The sequence below is a fragment of the Peromyscus leucopus genome, chromosome 7 (assembly GCF_004664715.2).
Source record: "Peromyscus leucopus breed LL Stock chromosome 7, UCI_PerLeu_2.1, whole genome shotgun sequence".
Classification (NCBI taxonomy): domain Eukaryota; kingdom Metazoa; phylum Chordata; class Mammalia; order Rodentia; family Cricetidae; genus Peromyscus; species Peromyscus leucopus.
Window position 1 is genome coordinate 117,798,201 of NC_051069.1, and position 25,820 is coordinate 117,824,020.

Genomic DNA, 25,820 nt, shown 5'->3' on the forward strand with positions numbered 1-25,820 from the left:
GAGCAGAAAGAGAGACACCCATGGCCAGATACAGAGTAGGATGTACAGAATGAAAGAATGGTAAAAAGCCCCAAGGCAAAGTGTAGATGTAAAGAGAAACAGGTTAATTTAAGTTATAAGAGCTAGTGGGACAATCATAAGCTAAGGCCAAGCATTCATAACTAATAGTAAGTCTCAGTGTCTTTATTTGGGAGCTGGTTGGTGGCCCAAAAGAAAGCCTGCTACAGGACTCTAACAAGCAGATGCTGACAGAAAAAAAGCAAGAAACAGAGAAAGAAATCTGCCAGAGACACTCAAAGAGGGCCTGAACCTGTAGTAGTGTACCCAGGTGGATCTATACTATAGAAGTGCTCTGAAAGGTAGATGTCATCATGATCACCACCTAGAGCAAGTGTGAGAGGCCTGAAAGACAACTGACCCAAGAGTTTATAGACCAGAGCAGGCTCCCTGTGCCCAAGAGAACACCCACACCAAGTTGGCCTCTTTTTCCTCCTTGCACAGTCACCTGAGTTAGGTCAGCAGGTGCCTCTTCTGCCTATGTCACTGGATATACTCTCTCTCTCTCTCTCTCTCTCTATATATATATATATATATATATATATATATATATATATTAGATAAATAGATAGATGCCTAGTATGATGGCTAGTCTTGGTTGTCAACTTGACTACATCTGCAATTAATTAAAACCCATGTGGCTGTGTATACCTGCGAGAAATTTTTTTCCTTAATTAAGTCACTGGAAGTAGGAATACCCACTTTTAATCTGAATCTTTTGAGATGGGAAGATATACCTTTAATCTGGGTCACACCTTCTGGTGGCAGTCTATATAAAAGACATGGAAGAAGGAAGCTTACTCTCTTTGCCTGCTTGCTCTTCTTATTCTTGCTAGCAAGTCCATTCCTCCACTGGCATTAATGCCTACTTCTTCATATTTTGAAGGTCAGTAGAGACATTCAGCTTCCTGTACTGAACAACTACTGGATTCTTGGGCTTTCTGTTGGTAGATAGCTGGACTAGAGCCTGTAGGTCACTCTAATGAATCTTTCTATATCTATATATAGAGTCATTCTATCAGTTCTGTAACTCTAGAGCAGTGGTTCTCAACCTGTGAGTTGTGGGCTGAATGACCCATTCACAGGGGTGGCCTAAAACTATCAGAAACACAGGTATTTATATTAAAATTCATAACAGTAGCAAAACCACAGTAATGAAGTAGCAATAAAAATAATTTTATGGTTGGGGGTCGCAGCATTAGGAAGGTTGAGAACCACTGCTCTAGAGAACCCTGACTAATACACCTGGTAAAGTTGGTAAAGTTCTAGCTACTAATCAGGGACTAATGGGAAGAACAGATAGGAAAAGATGACTTACATTTTCTTATCCTTTAAACTTCCACATTATATTATGTCAAACATTTCTAAATATAAATATTATTTAGTTTATATTTGTATTAGTCACATATGTAATTCAAGTATTTAAATATAAGTGGGCTCAGATTGATATATAATAGTAAGAGATGTTAAAAATAAAATTGTAGAAAAGAGTATTTTATGAACACGTGTTTAGTAGAAAGAAAAAAAAGAAAGGTGACTTTCTGACTTGAATAAAAGTGATATTTGTTAGACTGTATTTCTTTTCTATGCTTGGAGAACTTTTCCATGAGAAATTAGTTACAAATCTGTGTGTGTATATACATGTTTGTATGGGTGTGTGCATGTGAACACCAGAAAACAACATTGGATGGCGTTCCTCAGGAGCCATCTACTTTGTTTTTTTTTTTTTTTTTAATGGGGCCTCTTATTGGCCTAAAACTCACCGAATAGGCTAAGCTGGCTAACCATCAAGCCCCAAGGACTCTCTGTTCCCACCTCTCCAGCCCTGGGATCACAAGCATACACTACCACACCCAGCATTTTCACATGGGTGTTAGTGATGGAACTCAGGACCTCATGCTTGTGCTGCAAGCACATTCCCTAGTGTCAGCGGGTCTCCTCGGTATCAGAAGTACAAAGCCGTTCAGAAAGCCATCTGGGAGTGGTGCACACCTGTGACCTTAGCACTCAGGAGGCTGCACCTAGGCTACAAAGCAAGACCTTATCTTTTAAACAGACCAAAAAAGTGTCATTAAAACTGCATCATAAATTCAAGGGCATTTATAACTTTCCATTAAAAATAGTCTTTAGAAATTACAAAACGGAGATGGTTTTCATCAGATAGCACTTTTGGAAGCCAGCTTCCCAGGAAAACTCTGAAAAGGGCAACGGAGAGAGGCACATCACTGAAGTGCCTGAGTTTTTTGTTCTTAGAGCAGAGTTGATGCCTCAATACCAGAGAAATAAACACATGGAGTAAAACACAATTAGCAGCATGAAGTCCCCTTCTGGGAACAGTGCAGAACCAAACATACAGTGAGGCACAAAAATGGGAAAGTAACTTACAGGATGCTTGGCTGAAAGTCTCCCCGTCACAGTTCCGGTCTGATTCCACGTAGAAGAGATGGAGCCCTTGATCAGTGAAGAAGAATCAGTTCAAACCCAGGCAATACGGTGTGAGGAAGAACACACAGACTTCACTACAACCCTCCTTGCTCCTCCCGAATGTTATAAAGCAGTCTTGGGGTCAGAGCCAGTTGTCCCCCTCTAACCCACATAGAAGCAGCACTGGACAAGTAGACCATGTCAGTTATTAAGTCTATGTGTGGGTTAAGGGGGCTGTAGGGACAGCGTAAACTCAAAGTGGGATTATGCCACAATTCTGTGGCTTGTTGTTAAGTCTTGTAAGTCGCAGAGACCCCTGACTGTACTTTTCTCATGTGCAAATTGAAATAGTAATGTCTACCTGTGATGGATATTATTGGCTGTCAACTTAACTATATCTTAAATTAACTAAAACTCAAGTGGCTGGGTATGCCTATGCGGGATTTTTTTTCTTAATTAAATAATTTGAAGTGGGAAGACCCCCTTTTAATCTGGATCTTTTGTGGTGGGAAGATCCACCTTTAATCTGGGCCACACCTTCTGCTGGCAGCCTATACAAAGAACATAGAAGAAAGCTTGCTCTCTTTTTGCCTGTTTGCTCTCACTGCAAATCTATTCCTTCACTGGCATCAGAGCCTACTTCTTTGGGATTCCAGCATATACTGAAGACTGAGACACCCAGGCTTGTGGACTGAACAACTACTGGATTCTTGGACTTTCTGTTGATAGACAGTCATTGTTGGACTAGCTGGACCATAGTCTGTAATCCATTCTAATACATTCCCTTTGTGTGTGTGTGTGTGTGTGTGTGTATTCACATGTATGTTCTTCTAGAGAATTCTGAGAGCCTCAAATGGCTCCAGAAAAAGACATTACTGTAGATGTGAAAAGCAGGCTAGCTGCTGAACTGTCTCATATGTGGAGGATCTGAAGGCATAAAACTAACCTGCATTGTGTGGATATTGAATAATATGACCATAGTGGGATTGTAAAAGTGGCACATGTATCTGAACTCAAAATAAAATTTAGTTCTAATCACAATTTCCTTTTGTTAAGCTTTGTTACCTTTTTCATATAAGCTAGTAATCCATCTACAAAAGTTGACTTGATCTTGTGAACCTACATCATAAAGACAAGAATAGTTATGTTCTTAAACTTGTTTAAATACTCAAAGAGACCAACTGCAGAGCAGTAGTTGACACAGGGCTGGGCATGTGGTGCAGAATTCACCTTGGACAACCTTAAGCAGTGCCAGGATTGAATAACACAAGTCCACAAAGAAAGATGCCAGTCTGTTATTCTGCAATATTTCTAGGCTACAGAGAAGCTGCAATGTTGGGCAAATTCTCAAATATTAATTTCAGTGTTCTCAGCAGTGGGGCTCTTTCTAGTTCTTTCCCAACCCTTATATTACTCCAGGAGGATGGCTGGTTTGGTATCAGTGTATTTCTGCAGGACAGGGTGTCAGTAAATAACAGCACTGATGTTTGGTTTGTAAATGTGGTTAAGGGGTAACAGAAATCATGAAGTAAAGAGCAGGTTTGTGAACAGAGAAAACATGAATAGCTAAAAGAGGAAAGGAGGCATACCAGTAAACACCCAGTAAATATCATTGTCTTAGAGCCTGGAAACCAGGGGAATGACAGGACTTTTGTGAGAATTGGTACAAGTCTTATTCTCACTTGAAGAGATGAGGGACAGGCCATCAGTCTCCTTCCACATATAATTCCTTGGGCTCCCAGTGTTGGGCAAAGCAGACTCAGACTTGAGTAGGATGACATCAGGATATGAAGAAAAAGGGCTGACATGAAATTGGTTGAGGAAATTTTATTTCTTTAGAATACTGTTCACACGCATCAGCAAACATGGGGTTGTGAATAGAGACAGGGTTGGATAGTTTTCCTTCATCACAAACCATTTACACACACACACACACACACACACACACACACACACACACACACACACACAGAGTCAACTTACCTGTCTATATTCCAAAATTATCTTGGGTAATGGGTGAAGATCTTGTAGAGAATTTAACTAAAAGAATGAAAATATGTATTACCAATATAATTTCTTCATTTCAACAATTCAAATGTTTACTTTCAACTGGAGAGTGTCCTAGTAATAAATAATGTAACCTATTTTCCAAAATGAAGACTCATAGCAAACTCAGATTATCAAGTGTCTTAATCCCAACCCTTTACAAAGTCATTCTGATATCTACCCAGGAGCTAAATTATTTCACATGAGCTGAGAAATAAGTCTTCTTCAGATCTTAAATTAGCAAAATCTAAATCCCACATAAAGGAGTAAGTCAGGTGCCTCCAAACATAAAATCCATGCTATAGCAGCAGCCAACATTTGACTCAGAAATCTGGGTGAAACTTCAGGGAGGTGTAGCACAAACTTTAAATCCTAAAGCTACAGTATTGAACACACAGTACTGACCCTAATCTGTTGATATGAAGTTCAAAAAGAGGAAAAAGTACCCTGTAGTGGTAGACAATGCTCAGGATCTGAAAAGAAGCAGGACCAACTAGGAGACTGAAATATTTATTTCTTGCCACACAGCAGTTACATGGTATTGTCATAAGCTTTCTGTCTTAGTAGGTAGAACATACCTAAAAACATACCATACCAACGAAGCCACACCTCCTAGAAGTATCTGTTAACATTCTGACCTGTCCCTTGAAATCCCACGCCTTGGGGCCACCCTGGGTCCTGACATAAAAGCCTCGTTTTAAGGAATAACCCCTCCCCTTCCTGTCTTCTGCTCTTTCTTCCCCACCATGAGGTGCGCACATCTCCACTTTTCCTCTCTTCTCTTCTCTTCCTCTCTCTCCTTTCTGCCTTTCTGTCTCTTTATCTCTATATTATAATGAACTCTGTCCATGCGGATGCAGCACCTGGGTTGTAAATGAATGTTCATTGCCACCACCATGCCTGCATGGTGTCTTGTCTGAAGAGGCAAATTCCATAACCCTTTTCTTCTATCCTTAACTCTAAAGCCAGAACCATGTGGCCAAAGCTGCCAAGTTCTGCTGCTTGCTGGGGTTGGAACATGGCCCCCTCATTCAATTACATCTTTACTAGCTTTATGTTTTTGATTGTTAACTTTACTGCCTAAACTTAGCTGTCCTAGAACTTGCTCTATATACTAGGTTGGCCTCAAACCCAGAGATCTTCAATTATATCTTTACCAGCTGCTATATTTAGCACATTCTTCCCTCCCAGTACTATATCATCATTTTACAAATAGAAGAACTGAAGCTGAAGAAGCAAGTAACTTATATAGGGTCACACTGCTTTATTAGCAGCAAACAAGACATACTAATAATCCTGAGTTCTTGGGATATTAATGAAAGAGTCTCTGATGTGAGATATTGTTCTAGTTAGATGACTGGAGGACCATAGGAAAGCACAAGACAGAAGAAAAGAAATAAAGGTACATACAGAATGAGAGAAAGTATCTCTCTATATAATTTATATTCACATGTGACTATGACTATTTATATATATATATATGTAAATATATCTCTTCATTATGTTACAGAACAAAATTCTCCAAATTTAAAGCATCTTAGCAAAAAAAATCATACACATATATATGCTTTTCATTGACTCACAGTGGTTGCACACATCTGTGGGGCACAGTGTGAAATCTCTGTGTTCAATGACCCAATAAACAATTGTCACATTAAAAAAAAACATTTTTACCAGCTTTCTGTTTTCCATCATTTTCTTCACTGCCTAAGTTCTGCTGTTCTTGAACTTGCTCTGTAGAAAACGTTGGCCTCAAACCTAGAGATCCACCAGCCTCTGCCTTCTGAGTGCTGGGATTAAAGGCGTGTGCCACCACACTCAGCTCTAAGCTTTTCTTTAATTCCTTTTCACAAATTGGAAATTTAGCTGGGTGGGATCTTGCCCTGAGGTCACCATTCCCTTTACTCAGTGTGTGTGTGTGTGTGTGTGTGTGTGTGTGTGTGTGTGTGTGTGTGTGTGTGTGTGTTTCGAGACAGGGTTTCTCTGTGTAGTTTTGGTGCCTGTGTTGGATCTTGCTCTGTAGACCAGTCTGGCCTTGAACTCACAGAGATCTACCTGGCTCTGTCTCCCGAGTGCTGGGATTAAAGGTGTCACCCATCACCACTGCCCTGTTTCTTAATTGGCTGCTTCTAGGGTATCTGTTTGAGTTGTTATGGCACATTTCTGAGGTTCTTCCTGAAACTGAGTACAGCCCCTGGTCACCAGGTGGTCTAAGATGGTGGCCTTTCCCTAAGATGGAGTCTGCAAAGTCAAGTCTAGGCCTTCATATTGCCTTCACAGTGTGTAGAAAGTAAATTAATAAGACAGGCACTGAAAGCACCTAAAGGCCTTACTGTAGCCAGAGGATATTCTTTTGAGGAGGGGAGTGGATTTTGAGACAGGGTTTCTCTGTGTAGTCTTGGCTGTCCTGGAACTTGCTTTGTAGACCAGGCAGGCCTCAAACTCAAAGAGATAACCTGACTCTGCCTTCCAAGTGCTGGAATTAAAGGCATTTACCACCACACCCAGCTAAGAGGATATTCTTAAAATTATATTTAAGGTGACAATTATAAACTATCAGGCAAAAATTTGCTGCCAGTCTAGGGTCTATCGAAAAAGTCTGTAGTGAGAACCATGGGCAGTTGGTGTTTGGAAAGAAGTGCCACAGCCAAAGGACTGGAGACATGGTCTTGGGCTGTGTGTGATTTTGAAAGAGATAGGAAGACATGACAAGTGTTTTCAGGGCAGCACCACGATGTTTCAAATAGCTTTAACATGTAGGTGTAGTAGTGAGACTCTGGAGAGGAGGTATGGAGTGACCTAAGTGACAAAGGACAAAGGTGATAAAGTGAGGATGGGAAGAAGGAGGCAGATTCAGAACACATTTTGTAAGGAGAAAGCACAGGGTTCGCTGTGAGTGAGGTTGGAAGAAGGTCAAAGATGACTTCAGATGTTACTGATCTTTTGGTAGTCTATCCTGTCAGACCATCTTTAGTGACATTAGGAACGCACAGACATACATATCCTCACTGAAATCTCACAAGGTCCTAGTAGTGAAAATACAATATATTACTTCCTTTACAGACCTGGAAATCAAAGTACAGTTAGGTAAGGTAGGCATGAAGACTAGCCTGAATCCTCTCCCCAGTTCTGCACTGCCTATCCAGGACTGGAATGAAATATGAATATGATATTAATTATAATTATATAATTAATAATACTTACTGAATACACAATAGAAACCCCAACTAAGACACTTGTCCTGTGATCTCTTTTGATCAAGACCCTAGAGGAACATCCTCTATAGGAGATCCCTGTTTTCCTACAACCTTCCACTGAGCCTCACAAGCTAAATGGGAGCAGTCAGTAAGTACAGGCTCCCACGGTCCTTTGTTCTAAGTGCCAGCCTAGGCTAAGATGAGTGGACACAACTTTCCCTGTCACAAAGTCAAAAGCGGGATGGCACAGGAAACCCAAACCAGCACTTCAGTCACTGCTTTCCTACCGCAGTTTGAATCTACTTATTTACTCCAATCCATATCTCTTCAATGAAATTACTCGTCAGCTTTGAGCATCTAGTTATACTCTGCCACTAGGTACACTGCAGTCTCATTACTCTTTAAAAGTGTATTCCTGGTCAGGTGGTGGTGGTGGTGGTGGTGGCGGCGGCGGCGGCGGCGGCGGCGGCGGCGGCGGCGGCGGCGGCGCACGCCTTTAATCCCAGCACTCAGGAGGCAGAGGCAGGCGGATCTCTGTGAGTTCGAGGCCAGCCTGGTCTACAAAGTGAGTTCCAGGACAGGATCCAAAGCTACACAGAGAAACTCTGTCCCAAAAAAACAAAAAGAAAAACAAAAAGAATAGAGAGATGGCTCAGCGGTTAAGAGCACTGGCATCTCTTCCAGAGAACCTGAGTTCAATTCCCAGCACCCACATGGCAGGTCACAACTGTCTGTAACTCCAGTTCCAGGGAACACCTGACACCCGTGGCAAAACACCATGGACAGCCAGGGCTACACAGAGAAATCCTGTCTCAAAAAAAAAAAAAAGAAAAAGAAAAGAAAAAAGAAAAAAGAAAAAGAAAAAAAGAATTTGCTTTAAACCAGGTAGGTGACATATATCTACAATCTCAGCACAACAAACAAACAAACAAACAAAAAAGGGGTTTATTTTAAGAACAAAGCCTCAGAGGAGGTATGCCATGATGGTTAATTAGAAACAACTGCTGTGTGATGTCAATATTGCGAAAAGTGAGGGAAATGAAGATACACTCTAAACTGAAGAGATTTATATAAAAAAAAAACACAAGAGATCACAGAACAAGTGTCTTAGTTAGGATTTCTATTGCTGTGAGCAAAAATCAAGTTGGGGAGGAAAGGGTTAATTTGGCTTACACTTCCATATCGCTGTTCATCATCGAAGGAAATCAGGACAGAAACTCAAACAGGACAGAGACCTGGAAGCATGAACTGATGCAGAGGCCATGGAGGGGTGCTGCTTACTGGCTTGCTCCCCATGGCTTGCTCAGCCTCCTTTCTTATAGAACACAGGACCAGAATAACTTGGTCCGTAGATCAAAAGTTTTGGGTCAATAAGATTATAATTACTTAGACTTGTAGGTCTAGGTTAAAATCATTTGGAGGTTTTTTTATTCTCCAAGATGCCCAGGGATGGCTCCACCCACAACGGGCCCTCTTCCATCAATCACTAATTAAGAAAATGCCTTACAGGAAGATCTTATGAAAGCATTTCCTCAATTAAGGTTCCCTCTCAGATAACTCTAGTTTGTAGTCAAGTTGACATAAGACAAGCCAGCACACAAATGAAAGTCTGAAGAAAAAGAAAGACTAAGCAGTGGAAAGGAGGAACTATCTACCCATTTCCCCAGCAGCAAAGGAGGAATCATTCTGAGTAGAAACCAACAAAGAAACTTCAGAGTCTAGTTTTGCACTGCAGGTTAAATGGACAACAGATATCTATAGAACATTCCATCCAACAGAATACTCATTCTTTTTAGCATCTCATGGACCTTTCTCTAAAATAAGTCACATTTTAAGCTATCAAACAAGTCTTAAAATATTAAAAAAATCAAAATAATTTCTTGAATAATGTCACATCATGTTAGAATAAAATAAGAAATTGATAGCATGAGAAACTACACAAATATGCAGAGAATATACACTATACTCTTGAATGGATAGTAGGTAACTGGAGAAATCAAGAAGACTAAAGAATTCCTAGAATCAAATGAAAATTAAATCACACCTTATTAGAATCTTAGTGCTCATATTAAAAGATCAGAGAAATCTCAAATAAACTATTTAATAATGTACCTCAAGGTACATTAAATAAGGACAAGTCAAGTCTAAAAGCAATAAATGAAAAAAAATAATAAAATGAAGTGGGAACTAAAAGAACAATATGAAATATCATCAAAATAGTTGATTTAAGAAAATAAACAAGATTGACAAATCCTTAGCCAAACTAATCAAAAGAAATGAAAAGAAGACCCAAATTAATAAAATTAAAGATAAAAAGGGGGAATTTCTATAAGTTCCAGAGGATCATTAGGGAATAATTTGAAAACTTATACCCCCAGACACTGGAAACTTTAGAAGAAGTAGTGGATAAATTCCTAAATACATACAACCCACCCAGACAAACCTAAAAGGATATAAACAAACAAATCCATAAGAAGCAATAAGGCTGAGACAGTAATATAGACTCTCCCACCTAAGAAAAACTCAAGGAGGAGGGCAGCTGGAGAGACGACTTAATGGGTAAGAGTGCTTCGTGTACAAGCGTGAGGAACTGATTCCAATTCCCAGCATCCACATAAAAGCTGGGTGTGCAGACAGGTGGATCCTGGGAGCTCTCTGGTTAGCCAACCTAGCAGAAGAGCTGAGCTTCTTGGTTCAGTGAGAAATGCTGTCCCAAGGCACTAAGTTCAAGAATTATAGAAGAAGACACTTGGTGTCTTCTTCTGGCCCATGTATGTGCACACATGGCACATACACTTGCACATTGGCATGTATACACTATGTAATACTTACTGAATACACACACACACACACACAAAGAAAAGCCCAAGATAGGTTGAATTCACTGTAGAATTTTGCCAAACTTTTAAAAAAGAGTTAACCAATGTTTCTCAATCTATTCTAGAAATTAGAAAGAGAACAAGTACTACAAAATTCATTTTGTGAAGCTAGTATTACTTTGATACTGAAGCCAGATTAAAAGCCTAGCAAAAACAACAACCCACTACAGGTTCTCTGATGAACATAGGCACAAAAATTCCATAAAATATTTCCAAACCAAGTGGAACAACACATTGAAATATCATGCTCCATGACCAAGTTGGCTTCATTTTAGGGATACAAAGATTGTACATATAACAAATAAAAATCACATGGTTATGCCAATAGATACAGAAAGGGTCTTTGACAAGGCTCAAGATCTCTTCATGATAAAAGCTGTCAAGCAACTAGAAACAGAAAAAGCATATCTCAGTATAATAAAGGCCATATATGAAAACTTATAGCTAATATTACACTAAAATCAGAACAAGACAAGGGTACCTATAACCACAACTCTTCATCAGTATATTGCCTACAGTCTTACTTGGATTATTAAGACAAAAAGAAAAAAAGAAAGAAAGAAAAAGAAAAAGGAGACAAATAGAAACACAAAAAGTCAAATTATTCCTTTGCCATGTGACCACTTGTCTGCCATTTGGCTGCTTGCTGACCTCCATGCCTAACTTAAAAGACATGGCTTTCTCTCTCCTTCTTCTCTGTCTCCCTTCTTCTGACAGATTTTGAGATTTCCAGCTTATCTGCTCTGTTTTCTTCTAAACACTAACAAAATTGTCCTTGAACTAAAAACAACAGCAACAACAAACAAACAAAAAGCCCAACTGGGCCAAGGAGGTACCTCAACGGATGAAAGCACTTGTTACACAAGCCTGACAGCTTGAGGTAGAGCCCCCAGAAGCTACATGAAAAGTCGGATTCAGAAAACTAGAGAATGCCTCAGTGGCTAAGAGTGACCACTGCTCTTACAAGGGACTCAAGTTCAGTTCCTAGCATGCACTTGAGTGGCTCATAATTGCCTGAAACTTCAGCTCCAGTGGATCCAACTTTCTCTCCAGGCTTCCACAGGCACTTACAGTCATGTACGAGACACACAAATATATACATGCACAAATACACATATTCTCTCTCTCTCTCTCTCTCTCTCTCTCTCTCTCTCTCTCTCTCTCTCTCTCTCTCTCAAAAAGAGCAAAATTGCACCAAATTGTCCTTTGCCAGAAGTATAGCCAGCCAGACGTTCCTGGAGAGTGCTACCTGCCCACCTCTTGGCGCACAGCCAGGAGCATAACCTTGGGTGAAAGCACCTTGTCTACAGGGTCTCTGCCAGCACCAAAGGAAGCCTGTACCTGGTGCAGATAAATCAGCATCTCAGAAAGATAAGGAAGCTAGACTCTTACCATGGTCTCTGATGTGGACAGCTGGTTCTGCAGCCCAGTTCTGGGAAGATGCTTCCTCTGACTCAATAGGTGCAGCTTCAACTTGCCAAAGAGGATCTTCAACAAAAGCAGTGCACATGTGTGAAAAAAGATGCAAATTTGAGAAAATGAACATAACCATCACAGTTATAGCCACTGGCCTGGAGACATACATTGAAAAGAGTAAAAGAGGCTTAGCTCTTCATTTATAAGGACTTTGACTTAATGTATCGCAAAATGTTCATTACTTGTGAGAACATGAATAACATATCACTTTCAGACAGCATTATAAATTCAGACTAAAGCATCTTTTTAATTCACGAGTAAGACAATTTTTTTGAAAGGACAAAACTTAACATTAGCAGCCAGGTATGGTGGCCCTCGGCTGTAATCTCAGTACTTTGGAAGATGAGGCAGAAGGACTGTCATGGGTTGGAGTAAGCATACAGCCTGGGTTGCTGAGTGAGTTCTAGGCAAGTCTGGGCTACAGAATGAGACCATGTCTCAAAACCAAGAAGTAAAATTGAGCCTTACCTCACGAAGTTGATTATTACTCATTATGAGAAACTGTTCTCCTGCAACAAAATGGGCTTCTTGCTCCAGTTCCTTGAGATGAGCCTGAAAAAATGAAAAAATTATCATTCACAGATTTTATGATTTAAAATAATTCAATCTGCTCATCAAGTAACTCTCAACAAAAGCCCTTAATGGAATAAAAAGTCATCTATAACTTACCAAAGTGAACATTTAAAAGCATACATATTGACTTGTGGTAGAATTTTCAGGCTCATAAATCACCTTTTACTAAAAATAGTGTAAACTTAAAGAAGCAAAAATAAAAGTACATCAAAATGAGGGAGGGAAAGAATATGTTTTTCAGCAATATTAGAACTAGAAAAGGGATCCAGCTCTAGACAGAAGATAGAAATAGATCAAGATATTCTTTAAGTCAATAAGAAGAAATATAAACATGAGTAAAAAATTTAGACGAAGGGCTGGCAATAGGTAAAAGCACAAGCCTGGTAACCTGAGCTACACCCTTGGAATTCAAATGGTGGAAGAGAACTGACTCCCCAAAATTGTCCTCTGAACTCTACACACACACACACACACACACACACACACACACACACACACACACACACTAAAAACACTTTAGAGACTTGGGCAGCTTGTTTTCAAAGAGAAACTAATAGCCAATAATGATAGAAAAGCAATTCACTTCATCAGTAATCAGGAAAACAGACCAAACTCATGGACGGTTTATGACAGTTGCAACCTTCAAACAGTCAGATGTCTCTTGACTGGGACAGATGTCACCCATGGCAGAGCATATAGACTGTGTGATAACATCAAGGCTAAGATACAGAAGACTGAGAGGTTGTATACAAACTATTGATTTACTCACAGTTCAATAATAAGCTAAACTATACTGTTTAGACACTGAAATAGAGAACACATGAATAATAACAAGAATGAAATGTCTTCCAAGGCAGGGCAATGGTTACTTTTAGAAGCAGAACACAGTTTCTGTCAGGAAAAGCACATAAGGCTGTGGATATCCCATGCTTTGACCTGGGTGATGGATACCAGAGTTATCATTTGTGTAATTTAAGTGGAATTAAAAATATTTTTCATTCATCTTTATGTATCTTTCCATATTTTTCATTCTTTAGGAAATTTACCAATTCCTTGAATGAACTCTAGGGAGCAAATGTCCACACAAGAAAAATAGTCTAACTTAGTCTAGCCCTTGAGGGCCTGTTGTGGGATATTTTGATCACTCTGTGACACTCCAGACCATCAATAAAGTTTACCTTGAATCAGGGGGCAGAGCCAGTGACTAGCTGGCCAGAATTAGTCATAGAGAAACCAGCATTTTTGAAAATCATTTAGAGTCTGTAATTGATCTCTCTTGATTTGTACTTTTTTTTGTGGCAGAATTTTTTATAAACCTATCTTATATCCTAAATAATTAATAGAATCTCCTCTTTGTATTTTTTTTTCAGGAGCAATTTGTAATCCCCAATTAGGAAAATTTCTCTTTACTCTATTAAACATTTTTTTCTAAAGTATCTGCATCTGAATCAGCCAGTACGATATCATCCATATAATGGTAAACTATACATTAAAGAAACTGTTTACAAATTAGTTCAAAATATTGACATAAGGTAGGGGCTGTTTAACATTCCTTTTGGAAGAATTTTCCAGTGGTATCTTTTAACAGGCTGGGAATGAGTATAAGTAGGCACTGTGAAGGCAAATTTTTCTCTATCCTGTTCTTGTAAAGGTATAGTAAAAAAGGAATCTTTTAAATCAATCACTATAATGGACCATTTCTTCGTTAATAAAGAAGGCAAGGGAATTTCAGGCTTTAAAGAGCCCATTGGCTGAATCACCTAATTTATGGCTCTTAAATCTCTTAACATTTTCCATTTTCCAGATTTCTTTATAATGACAAATATAGAAGAATTCTAAGGACTGGTCGATTCTTAAATATGTTGAACATTTATTTGCTCCTGAACTAGCCGTTCTAGCGTCTGTAATTTTTCTGATGTCAAAGGCCATTGTTCCACCCACACAGGTTTGTCAGTTAACCATTTTAAAGGTAGGGCTGTTGGTACCTTTGAAAGACCAACAGCTGTTGTGTTTTGTTTATGTACAACTGGAACAGTCTGCGACTGTTCTTGATAATACCTTTTAACAGTTCTTTCAGATGCATTCTTTATTTTATGGTTTATTTCTGAGACTGGAGGATGTTAATCTGTGTTTTCCATTGCTGCAACAAATCACATCTCCATAAAGGAGATTGCTATGTCAGCCACCTATGGTTTCAATTTTCCTATCTGTCCTTCTGGCCCTATACATTTGACCCATCTTACACTTCATTTTATCTGAGATTAAGTTCCAGTCCCTAAGAGAACATTTACTTCCTGAAGAGGCCAATCTGGATGCCAAGATTTTGGTGAAATTGTTGTTAATTCTGCACCTGTGACTACCAAACCCTCAATTTCAATGCCATTTATTTGTATATATTAGCTTTGGTCAATGATCATTTGCCAAAATACTTGTCTCTTGGTTTCTCCTGAAATTTTTGTTAGATCTATTGAAGCTGTTCTGTCTTTGTTTACATCCAAAGCAGTGTGGTTTTTAACAACAGGTAATCAGTTTTTTAATTGTTCTGGGAATGAGTTTCTCTGATACTAACAGGGAATGACTGAACCAAATTTGATATTGGAGCCTGTGGGAGGCCCCTCAAAACTGATGGCAAAAGGTTACCTTGCCTGTCCCTTGTTGATCTACATTCATTAGTCCAATGCTGGCCTTTGCCATACCTTCTGCATACTCCAGAAGGCTGGTGCCTTCTGTTTGGATTATCTCTGGAAAAAACATTGTTCTACGAACACCTTACCTACAATACCTATGGTGATATAGTGTGTACCCTAATAAAATTTGCCTGAAGATCAGAAAACAGAACAAGACACTAGATTAAACATAGATGCCAGGCAGTGGTGGCACACACCTTTAATCCTAGCACTCAGGAGGCAGAGATCCATCTGGGTCTCTGTGAGTTCAAAGCCACCCTGGACTACATGAGATTGACTCACTTTAGGAGAGAAACAGAGCCAGGCAGTGGTGGCACATACCTTTAATCCTAATACTTGGGAGTCACATGCCTTTAATCCCAGCACTTGGGAATCACATGCCTTTAATCCCAGCACTATGAAGGAAGTAATATGGCTGGGTGGAGAAAGGTATATAAAGCATGAGGAGATAGGAACTAAAGCTTTTTCAGGCTGAGGAATACTAGAGGTAACAGGTGGTTGTGACTTGTACCTCCGTCTCTCTGATCTTTCAGCATTTACCCCAATATCAGGTTCTGGGTTTTTTATTAAAAGATCACTTAACATTTGTGTTATAAATACCTTTCCAAAGGCCTTGTTTACCACAATTAAAACATCTGACATTTTGATTTTTCTTGAAATTTTAAAAAATCACTTCTCCTATCCAAGTGTCATCATAAGTGTGAGGTCCAATATCAGCTGTATTTTGGGTCCATTCATTTATGGGTGCTGATCTTCCCTTTAAGGGCCTAATAACACTTTTGCATTGTGAATTAGCATTTTCAAAAGTCAAAGATTCAATTAATATTTGTCTAACTTCTAGATCTGATATCATTCTATTTATAGCTGAAGTCAATCTTTGTTAAAAAAAAAAAAAAAAAAAAAACAATGAAGACTTCTTTTGGGCCTCATATAATTTTAGTAAATGACTCAGTCCTCTTTCCTGATTCTTCAAACCTGTCCCAAGCATCCAAAGCTGCTATATGTCATAGAGCCAAAGTGTGATCATCAAATGTAAACTGTCTTTGCAAATCAGCATACTGACAACAATGGAGAAGCTGGTCTTGGGAAATTTCAATACTTCTAGCCCTCCTTTGTTGTTCTATAATACTAGCTCCCTCTCTCCTCTATGTTTTCCATTGTAATTGAGGACCAGCTTCCAATATTGCTGTTGCTAAATCTTTCCAGTTTAGTGGAATAATTCTGTTCTGAGTTGCTCATAAATTTAACATCTGCTTCACAAAGGGTGAATGCATACCATATGAAATGACTGCTTCCTTAAATCTCTTCAAATCTAACATTTCAACAGGGTCCCAGTTAACTTCTGCATAGCCTTGTGGGTACCTATCATCTAGTGGTCATTCTTATATGGTAAATGGATACATTAAGGTTGGTTTTCTAATAACCTTGGGCCGCTCCTCTTCAGTTTCATAATGAAACAGTGCAATAGGTTCTGCTCTAAATTCCTGTCTGTGTCTAAGTATTTTTCTTATTTTCATTGGTAGTCTTTCTAAGGCTCGTACCTTATTAGCACTAAGTTTTTCTAAGGCTTGTTTCTTATTAATAGGAAGTCCTTCTAAGGCTTGTATCTTATCAATAGTAAGTCTTTCTAAGCCTTATTTTTGTTTGTTTTTGTTTTTTCGAGACAGGGTTTCTCTGTGTAGCTTTGCGCCTTTCCTGGAACTCACTTGGTAGCCCAGGCTGGCCTCGAACTCACAGAGATCCGCCTGGTTCTGCCTCCCGAGTGCTGGGATTAAAGGCATGCGCCACCACCGCCCGGCCAAAGGCTTATTTTTAATCAGTCAAATTTTCATCTTTGGCACAGTTATTAAACCACTTTTTTAAGGATAAAATATGAATTACCAAACTGATAGTAATTACAATTGGCATTGTCAATCCCAGCTAAGTGGTTTATCCCCTCATTTATTTTTTCCATATGCAAGTCATCCACAGTAGCACTATACAGTCCTAACTCCCTGCATTGTGATATTCCCAAGTCTTAAAATGGGAAAGATTTTTTAAAATATTACTTAACTCTCTCCTCAAGGACTTCCCAAGTGTCTTACCAAGTCTGCTGACTTCTCAGTTTGTCCTCAGCAACAGCACCATAAGCAGAGGGCTCGAGGCCCTCCTGTGATTTCCAAGCACAAGCCCACTTTCTGGAGTCCTATGAGTGACTCTTGGAGAGGCTCAGGCAGTGACTGTGATGGTGCTGGCTGACATGACTTCTCCATCTGTGTGGTCATGCCACATGCTGGAGCACCAAACGTAGTTCTTCTGTTATCTTAGAGGCTGCACCTGAATCTACTGATATTTTAATAATCATCTGCAGTCTCATGGCCCCACAGTCAGTGCCCTGCGGGCTACTCAAGCCACAGTCTTGCAGGGCTTCCAATCCCATGGCCTGGTTTATGAAGGTTTAAATTAAGTCTCTATCATTCTATTTACTAACAAAGACTTGGAAGTCAGATGTGGGGCTGAAAACCTGCTAGATCAGAGAAGCTGAGAAACAACCAGTTGACCAACCTTTTTGACCAAAGACATTGCAAGAGACATGTCTCTTTCCTCATCCCAGAACCAAAAGGGAAGCTCAAACTCTAGTCCCTACCCTTTCCTTCCTGTGTGTCTTCTCTATCCAAATTGCTGGCTTCTCTATGACTAATTCTGGTCAGCTAGTTGCTGGCTCCATCCCCTGATTCAAGGTAAACTTTATTGACAGTTTGGAGTGTCATAGTGCAATCAAAATATCCCACAACAATGGCCCACTGAAGACCCCAACACACACACACACACACACACACACACACACACACACACACACACGGTGCAATGCTTGTCCCCTGCTACATGAGTGCATGTCTTAGTCACTGTTCTGTTGCTGTGAAGAGCATGGCCAAGGCATCTCTTACAAAAGAAAGCATTCAATGTGGCCTTTTTTTTGTTTGTTTGTTTTGTTTTGTTTTACAGGTTTTCTCTGTGTAGCCCTGGCTGTCCTGAATTACTCTGTAGATCAGGCTGGCCTGGAACTCAGAGATTTGCCTGCCTCTCTGCCTCCTAACTGCTGGGACTAAAGGCTGTGCCATCATCACTTGGCTGAGAGTTCTACTCTTGAACCACAGGCCAAGCCATGAGACACTGAGCTTGGCATGGGCTTCTGAAATCTCAAAGCCCACCTCCAGTGACATACTTCCTCCAACAAGGCCATAACTTCTAATCCTTCTAATCCTTTAAAATAGTTCCACTCCCTGTGACTAAGCATTTAAATATATGCCTCTATTGGGAGGACTTTTATTCAAACCACTACATTCCCCTCCATGGCTCCCATAGGCTTATAGCCATATCATAATGCAAAAATGCATTCATTCCAACATCAAAAGTCCCCATAGTCTATCATAATCTCAACACTGTTTAAAAGTCCAAAATTCAAAGTTTCTGAGGTGCATGGAAATTTCTTTCTTTCTCCCCCCCCCACACCCTCAGACAGGGTTTCTCTGTGTAGCTTTGGAGCGTGCCCTGGAACTCCCTCTGTAGACCAGGATGGCCTCAAACTCACAGAGATCCACCTGGCTCTGCCTTTTTAATGCTGGGATTAAAGGCGTGCATCACCACCTCCTGGCTCATGGAAATTTCTTAACTGTAACCCCCTGTAAAATCAAAATTAAAAAAAAAAACATACTACTGTTGTGCCCAGGTTGCAAGACCCCCAAGCAAGACTGCCACAGAGCCAATATCCGATGCAAGCACACAGAGGTTTTTAATAACAAAACAAGCAGGCTTGGTCCTTGTCCAACATCCAACAAAGTGGGTGGAGGAGAACGCCCCGAGCACTCACTCGAAGGGGTTTATATAGGAAAGGTTTACATGCAGCTTGGGATTGGACAAGGGGGCTAGGGGTGAGGCAGTTCTTTGAAGTTACTGGCTGAACTATGAGCATAAGGTTACTGATGGCTAACAGAATTCAGGGTATCTATAGAGACAATTTTTTTTTTTACTCCCTGTGTCCTACTTTTGTTGAATCCAGGATATATACATTCAGATTCATTGTTCCAGTCCTACTCTCTTATAAGTTCAATTTCTTGTCAGTTGAGCCCATTACTCTCCATATCTTGTTTTGCCAAGTCCAGGATACATAGATTTATTGTCCCAGCCTTATAAGTTCAACTTGTGGTCACTTCTAAAACTGCTGGTCAGCAAATACCTTTGGAGGAGGGGAGGGAGAAGTGTCTCTCAAGACGGCTACGGATTTTTCCCTTTTACTACCAATATACAATGGCACAGAATATACATAGCATTCCAAGAGGGAAGAAAAGGAGCAGAGTGAGGAAATACTGGACTAGAGCAAGACTGAAAGCCAGCAAGACAAACTCCAAACTCTGCATCTCCATGTCTGACATCAAAGTGCTCTTCAGATCTACAATTCCTTTTAGCTTTGTTGACTACAACATACTTCTCTCTCTTGTGCTGGTTCCACACCCACTCTGCAACTCAGTTTGGCTGGTATCCCATGACTCTGGCATCTCCAACATCTTGTGGTCTTCTAACACAATCCAGGCTTCACCTTCACAGTTTCAAGAAATGGCCTATATGAAGGCACACCCCTGGAATATGTCTGGCCTCAATGGCTTTCCTTAGCTATGAATAGAGATTCCACAACCCCTTCTTGTATCCTTGATTCTAAAGCCAGAAACACATGGCTGTTGCTAAAGTTGCCAAGTTCTGCTGCTTGCTGGGGCTGGAACTTTGCCCCCTTGCTCAATTACATTTGCATCAGCTTTCTGATATTGATGGTTTCCTTTACAGCTTAAGCTTTTCTTTAATTTCTGTTTATAAATTGGAAGTTTAGCTGTATGGGGTCTTGCCCTGAGGTCACCATTCCCTTATTTCATTTAGCATCAGGCTTTTCTTAAGCTTTTTTAACTCCTTGGACACAGGAATTGGTTTCAACATCACCTTTCATGGTATTCTTTTTCTCCTCACATTGTATATTTTATATTTCTCTTTGTCTAGTTTGCTCCTTTTCATTATATGTAAGAGTGATTACTAGCCAGGTGGTGGTAGTACATGCCTTTAATCCCAGTACTTGGGAGGCAGGGGTAGGCGGATCTCTGTGAGTTCAAGGCCAGCTTCGTCTACAAAGTGAGTTCCAGGATAGCCAGGACTTTTGCACAGAGAAACCCTGTCCCGAAAAACCAAAAAAAAGAAGAAGAAAAAAAAGTGAAAAAGTGATTACTAATAACCACATGATACAGTGTCAATACTAGGTTGTCTTGAATTCTTTTCTGCCAATGCCAATAACCCAAAACACTTCAATTTAGCCTCAGGCAGATTTTTAGGGCAAGAGCAAAAAGAAGCCACATTCTTTACCAAAATATCACAAGAATGATTTCTAGGCCACTTGCTAATATTCTTCCCCTCTGAAACCTGGAGCTCAGCTGTTAAAATTTGCATCGCTCTCACCATTACTATATCCCATGCTCCTACTAGAAGGGCCCAGTAAACCCTACTTAAAGTGTTCAACCACTTTTCTAGTCCAAAGTCTTCCATATTCCTCCAAACAAACAGCATGGTCAGCCTGTCACACAATACCCAAGTCCCTGGCACTAACTTCTGTCTTAGTCACTGGTATATTGCTGTGAAGAGACACCATGAGCAAGGTAAATCTTTTTTTTTTTTTTAATATTTATTTATTTATTATGTATATAGTATTCTGCCTGCGTATGTCCTTGCAGGCCAGCAGAGGGCACCAGATTTCATTACAGATGGTTGTGAGCCACCATGTGGTTGCTGGGGATTCAGGACCTCTGGAAGAGCAGTCAGTGCTCTTAACCTCTGAGCCATTTCTCCAGCAAATCTTATATAAGAAAGCATTTAATTGGGGGCTTGCTTATAGTTTCAGAGGTTAGACCATTATTATCATGGTGAGGAGCATGGTGGCACACAGGCAGACATGGTGCTGGAGAAGTAGCTGAGAGCTCTACATCCTGATCCATAGGCTAAGAGACACTGGGCTTGGCTTGGGCTTTTGAAACTTCAAAGCCGACCCCTAGTGACACACTTCCTCTAACAAGGCCACACTCCTAATCCTTCTAATCCTTTCCAATAGTGCCATTTCCTGGTAACTAAGCTTCAAATATGTAAGCCTATTGGGGTCATTCTTATTCAAACTACTACAGTGCAATAGATGTCAATGGGCTGCAAACCCTTCAACACATGGTCTTCCCCTCAAGGAGTCCAGGAAAAGGATGAACAGTATTAACAATACTCTAGGGCCAATAGGGAAGGGAAGAAAATCAGAATCTAAGGAGAGCAATGACAATTACAGAATCTGAAATAATAGCTTACCCCAAGGAGTGCCGAAGTCCTTTCCATTTCTTCTTTGTCAACTGGAATCTTATGGTTTTCCATCACTGTGAGTCAAAATCAAAAGCAGATCATATTTTCATTGCATTAATCAATCCTTTTTAGTAGACTGAGGAGCCCCACTCTCTAATGACCTAATGATAGTAATGTTCATTTACTCAGGCCCCATTGTAAGTCAATCTCTGTTTTGTTAGGAAACAGAAGCATTGAAAGAACTGGCCTGCTAGGGAATACAGTCTAGTGACAGAGCACTTGCTCAGCACAAGCCAGGTCCTGGGTTTAGTCCCGAGGTGGGAAGGATGTGGGATTGCACTGGGTCCAGCCTGGCCCTTTGCATACTATGGGTAGAGAGTCATTCCTGGCCCTGAAGCAGGACCTAGTCAGAGGCAAAGATAGGCAATATCCCTGGAGGGTGCTTAAAGGGAGGGTCTCAAGCGCTAGGAGAGAAGAGCAGGAGCAGAGAACTGGAGGATTAGCCTGAAGTTGAGATAACACAGGTGGGTAAATGTCAATGAGACCTCCTTCTGGCTAGACAGAAAAGGAGGGGGTTTCCATGGCTAGATGCCAGGCCTTCAAGTCCTTCTAGACCAGGAGGTGATGTAGCCCATATCCTCTTGTTGCAAAAGAGAAAATAATGTAATAGCAACCTCTTTGGATGAAATACAGTACCCACTCTATTATAGACTATAGAGGATTCATTCATAAACAATGTGAAGGTTCTCCAGAAAGATAACTATACTTTGTTTTTATGGTAACTCACCTGCCAAAATTGGTATCAAAGGAAGTTCCAAAGTACAATATAGTTGCCATAAGCCATAAGCCTGTTTCATGGAAGAAATAATATCAATATGGCTTTGAATTATTATCTGCATTTTGTTGAAAAGCTACTTGATCTTGTTGTGTAAGGATTAAAGTGACCCCTGTCTGAAGTGGTTCCTCCTACTAGCTTCATACTTTTTTAAAATTTATTTATTTTTATTTTATGTGCATTGGTGTTTTGCCTGCAAGTAGGTCTGTGTAAGAATGTTGGATTCCATAGAATTGGAGTTACAGACAGTTGCGAGCCACCGTGTGGGTGCTGGGAATTGAACCCTAGCCCTCTGGAAGAGCAGCAAGTGCTCTTAACTGCCAAGCCACCTCTCCAGTCTCTTCATTCTTTTTAATAAAATTCTTATTTCTTTTACAGAGAATATTTTACTACTATATGAATATCTTGTAGAAATATTCTGAAATTTCACAAGACCTTTGCTTTCTTACTTTGAGGAGGAGTATTTGCATGATTTTACTCTTCCATTTTAACTACAGAATGGTTCACTGAACTCCAATCACTTTACCTATTCTTCATCAATCTTGCATTGGCTCTGCAGACTAAGCAGGAGTGTTGGAATCTTTATATTAGGCCACCTGTTTTAAGAGCATGAAATCCTTCCTCTTTTATTCATATCACCTTCAATGTTATTTATTTATTTATAGACCCCTATTTATACACAGGGTGTCATGTAGTCCAGTCTGGACTTAAACTCTCTATGTAAATAAGGCTGCCCTTGAATTTCTAACTGCCTCCACTTCCTAAGTGCTGGGATACAGGCCATGTCCATCACATCTGATTTTCCATGATGCTTATTGGAATTTTTCTTATATTCATTCTTTTCTGCTGTTATCTAAGAGTGCTGGGCCTCACTTTCTAGTTTTCCTCAATTTCTCTGTCTGTCCCTGCACCCTAAGGTAGACTGATCCTCTCTAGGACACATCACCTGGGCTCCTCCTCAACCTTCAGACAGTTTTCCTGTTTGGGCATATGTCCCAGGGCAGGAGAAGAGAGAAGCAGCTTGTATTAGAGCCCAGGAATGGAAAAGTCTCCAGCTATAGCCTGTCCTTGGAAGCATTTCATCTTGCCAGTCTCAGTGGTGATATATTGTGTACCCTAATAAAATTTACCTGAAGATCAGAGAACAGAACAAGCCACTATATTAAACATAGAGGCCAGGCAGTGGTGGCACACACCTTTAATTCTAGCACTCAGGAGGCAGAGATCTGTCTGGATCTCTGAGTTTAAAGCCACCCTGGACTATATGAGATTGACTCAGTCTAGGAGAGAAAACAGAGCCAGGCAGTGGTAGCATACACCTTTAATCCCTGTACTGGGCAGCACACACACACCTTTAATCCCAGGAAGTGATGGCTGGGCAAAGAAAGGTATATAAGGCTGAAGAGACAGGTACTAAAAGCTTTTCAGCAGAAGCATCCCTTTTAGCTAGAGGCTTTTTCAGCTAAAGCCTTTTCGGCTGAGGAAGCTCATTTGGCTAGAGGCCTATCGACTGAGACTTTTTCATGCTGAGGAGTTGGTGAGGTAAGAGGTGGTGGCTGTGGCTTGCTCTGCTTCTCTGACCTTTCAGCTTTCACCCCAATATCTGGCCCCAGGGTTTTTATTAAAAGACGTATCAACATTCAAACAAGTCTCCTTCCCCTTTGCCTCAGGACATAGTCTCTTTTTCTTCAGTTCTTCTCAGTTGTTCTTCCATTGGCTATAGCTTCCAATTAAAAATCTAACTAAAACAAGTTGGGTCATTTGGTTGCTAACCAAAGCAAACCTTTGGTATCAGAAACACTCTAGTTAATTGTGAGGCTTTGTAACTATTGTTTTCAATATACAGAACACGTTTTAAAACCATAGGAATTATCTTTTTAGTCTTTCCTTTTCTGAGTGAGGCACAGATTAATTTGGCTTTAGGAAAATATCTCACTTCATATTCAAAACACTAAATGTGAGTGTGAGTATGGGTACAAATGAAAATACAGGCCTTTTATAGCCAGAAATTACAGTATAAAAATGCCTTGCCTTCAACTTGGAACAGAGGTCCATCGTGAGGTCGTAGAGTATCCTCAGGTTCACACACACATTCTGACTCTTTAAAATAAATACATTAAAATTCAGATGAACTTGGCAGAAATTCTCATCATAGTCTGGGAACTGATATCACTTACAAAAGCGTTTCTAGTGACATGGTAAGATGCTCCTGACAAGGTCCCTAAGAGAAAAGTACCTCCATTGTGCAATTTAGGCTGTCCACAAGGAGACACTTCCTCAGCACAGCATTTTCTGTCTTCATAGTGCAAAATAGAAAAACAGAGCTCTCAATGCCAGTTGCAATGATTAAATGATTGACAGAGCCAGAACAAGGATTCTCAGATCCCACAGCCTCTCCTCTCTGCTCTGTCACACAGACCACTTGATGGGTGCTACATTCCACACATTAACCTATCCATCAACACCCTAGGACAGGTAAACTGAAAAGCCACAAACAAGTTCCAAGGACAGAGGGGGGAGGGGGGATAAGAGGCAGCCCCTCGACAGTCTGTGTCCTTCCTAACAGGGATCTTCGTGACCTTCTACTCAACATTCCACTCTGCCAAAGAACCCCAAACTCTGGACTGCTCAGATTTATCTCTGCTAAATCCTCACATTAGAAGAAACTCAAAGTATGTGACTGCTAGTTAGATATATGCTAGCATGCTTCTTCAGTCATTTCCTGATCTTGGCTTAAAGAAGCCTAACAACGTTGGTGCAGCAATGCTAGTATCAATCCCTGTTTGACAAGACTTCTGTTACCTCACTTCTGCCCAATCACGAGTTCAACTCCCATTTTGAATCTGTAATTCCCCTACTCCCATCCTTTACTCCTTAAAAACCCTGCAATAACTAAGCTCAATGCTCTCCCTAATCCAATGCTGTGTCAGAATGGGCAGAGAGCCCAAACTTGAGCTGGCAATAGTCTCTTTGCTTTTGAATACTAACTCAGACTCCTGGTAATCTCTGGGGGGTTCATGATGCAGGCACAACAGGCTCTCCCATGAACAATTCAGGAGATATAAGGCAGAGGACCACATCTATGCCACCACCTAGAATAATGCTACATGGATTTCTGCAGCTTTTTCAACTCCAAAGTGATCACAAGTATGGTGGTATTTTATTTGTACTGAAATGTGATTTTATTTGTATGTTAATAAAGTTGCCTGGGGGTCAGAGCTAATAGCAAGCCATAGCAGAGCTGGGCGTTCTTGGTGCACACCTTTAATCCCAGCACTTGGTAGAAGAGCTAGGT

The 25,820-nt window shown here is 40.3% G+C and overlaps 1 protein-coding gene across 1 annotated transcript in view; it reads right to left on the minus strand.

Moving 5' to 3' along the window:
• The window catches only part of Poln (DNA polymerase nu), a 154,366-nt gene that overhangs the window by 89,681 nt on the left and 38,865 nt on the right, over positions 1 to 25,820 (minus strand). The window contains exons 8-15 of the mRNA XM_028870776.2: positions 24,557 to 24,625; positions 22,478 to 22,538; positions 21,700 to 21,764; positions 12,548 to 12,631; positions 11,996 to 12,091; positions 4,465 to 4,521; positions 3,547 to 3,600; positions 2,443 to 2,508 (exon numbers count right to left, since the gene is read on the minus strand). Coding sequence (XP_028726609.1) covers positions 2,443 to 2,508; positions 3,547 to 3,600; positions 4,465 to 4,521; positions 11,996 to 12,091; positions 12,548 to 12,631; positions 21,700 to 21,764; positions 22,478 to 22,538; positions 24,557 to 24,625 — 552 coding nt within the window. The remainder of the gene's footprint in view (positions 1 to 2,442; positions 2,509 to 3,546; positions 3,601 to 4,464; positions 4,522 to 11,995; positions 12,092 to 12,547; positions 12,632 to 21,699; positions 21,765 to 22,477; positions 22,539 to 24,556; positions 24,626 to 25,820) is intronic.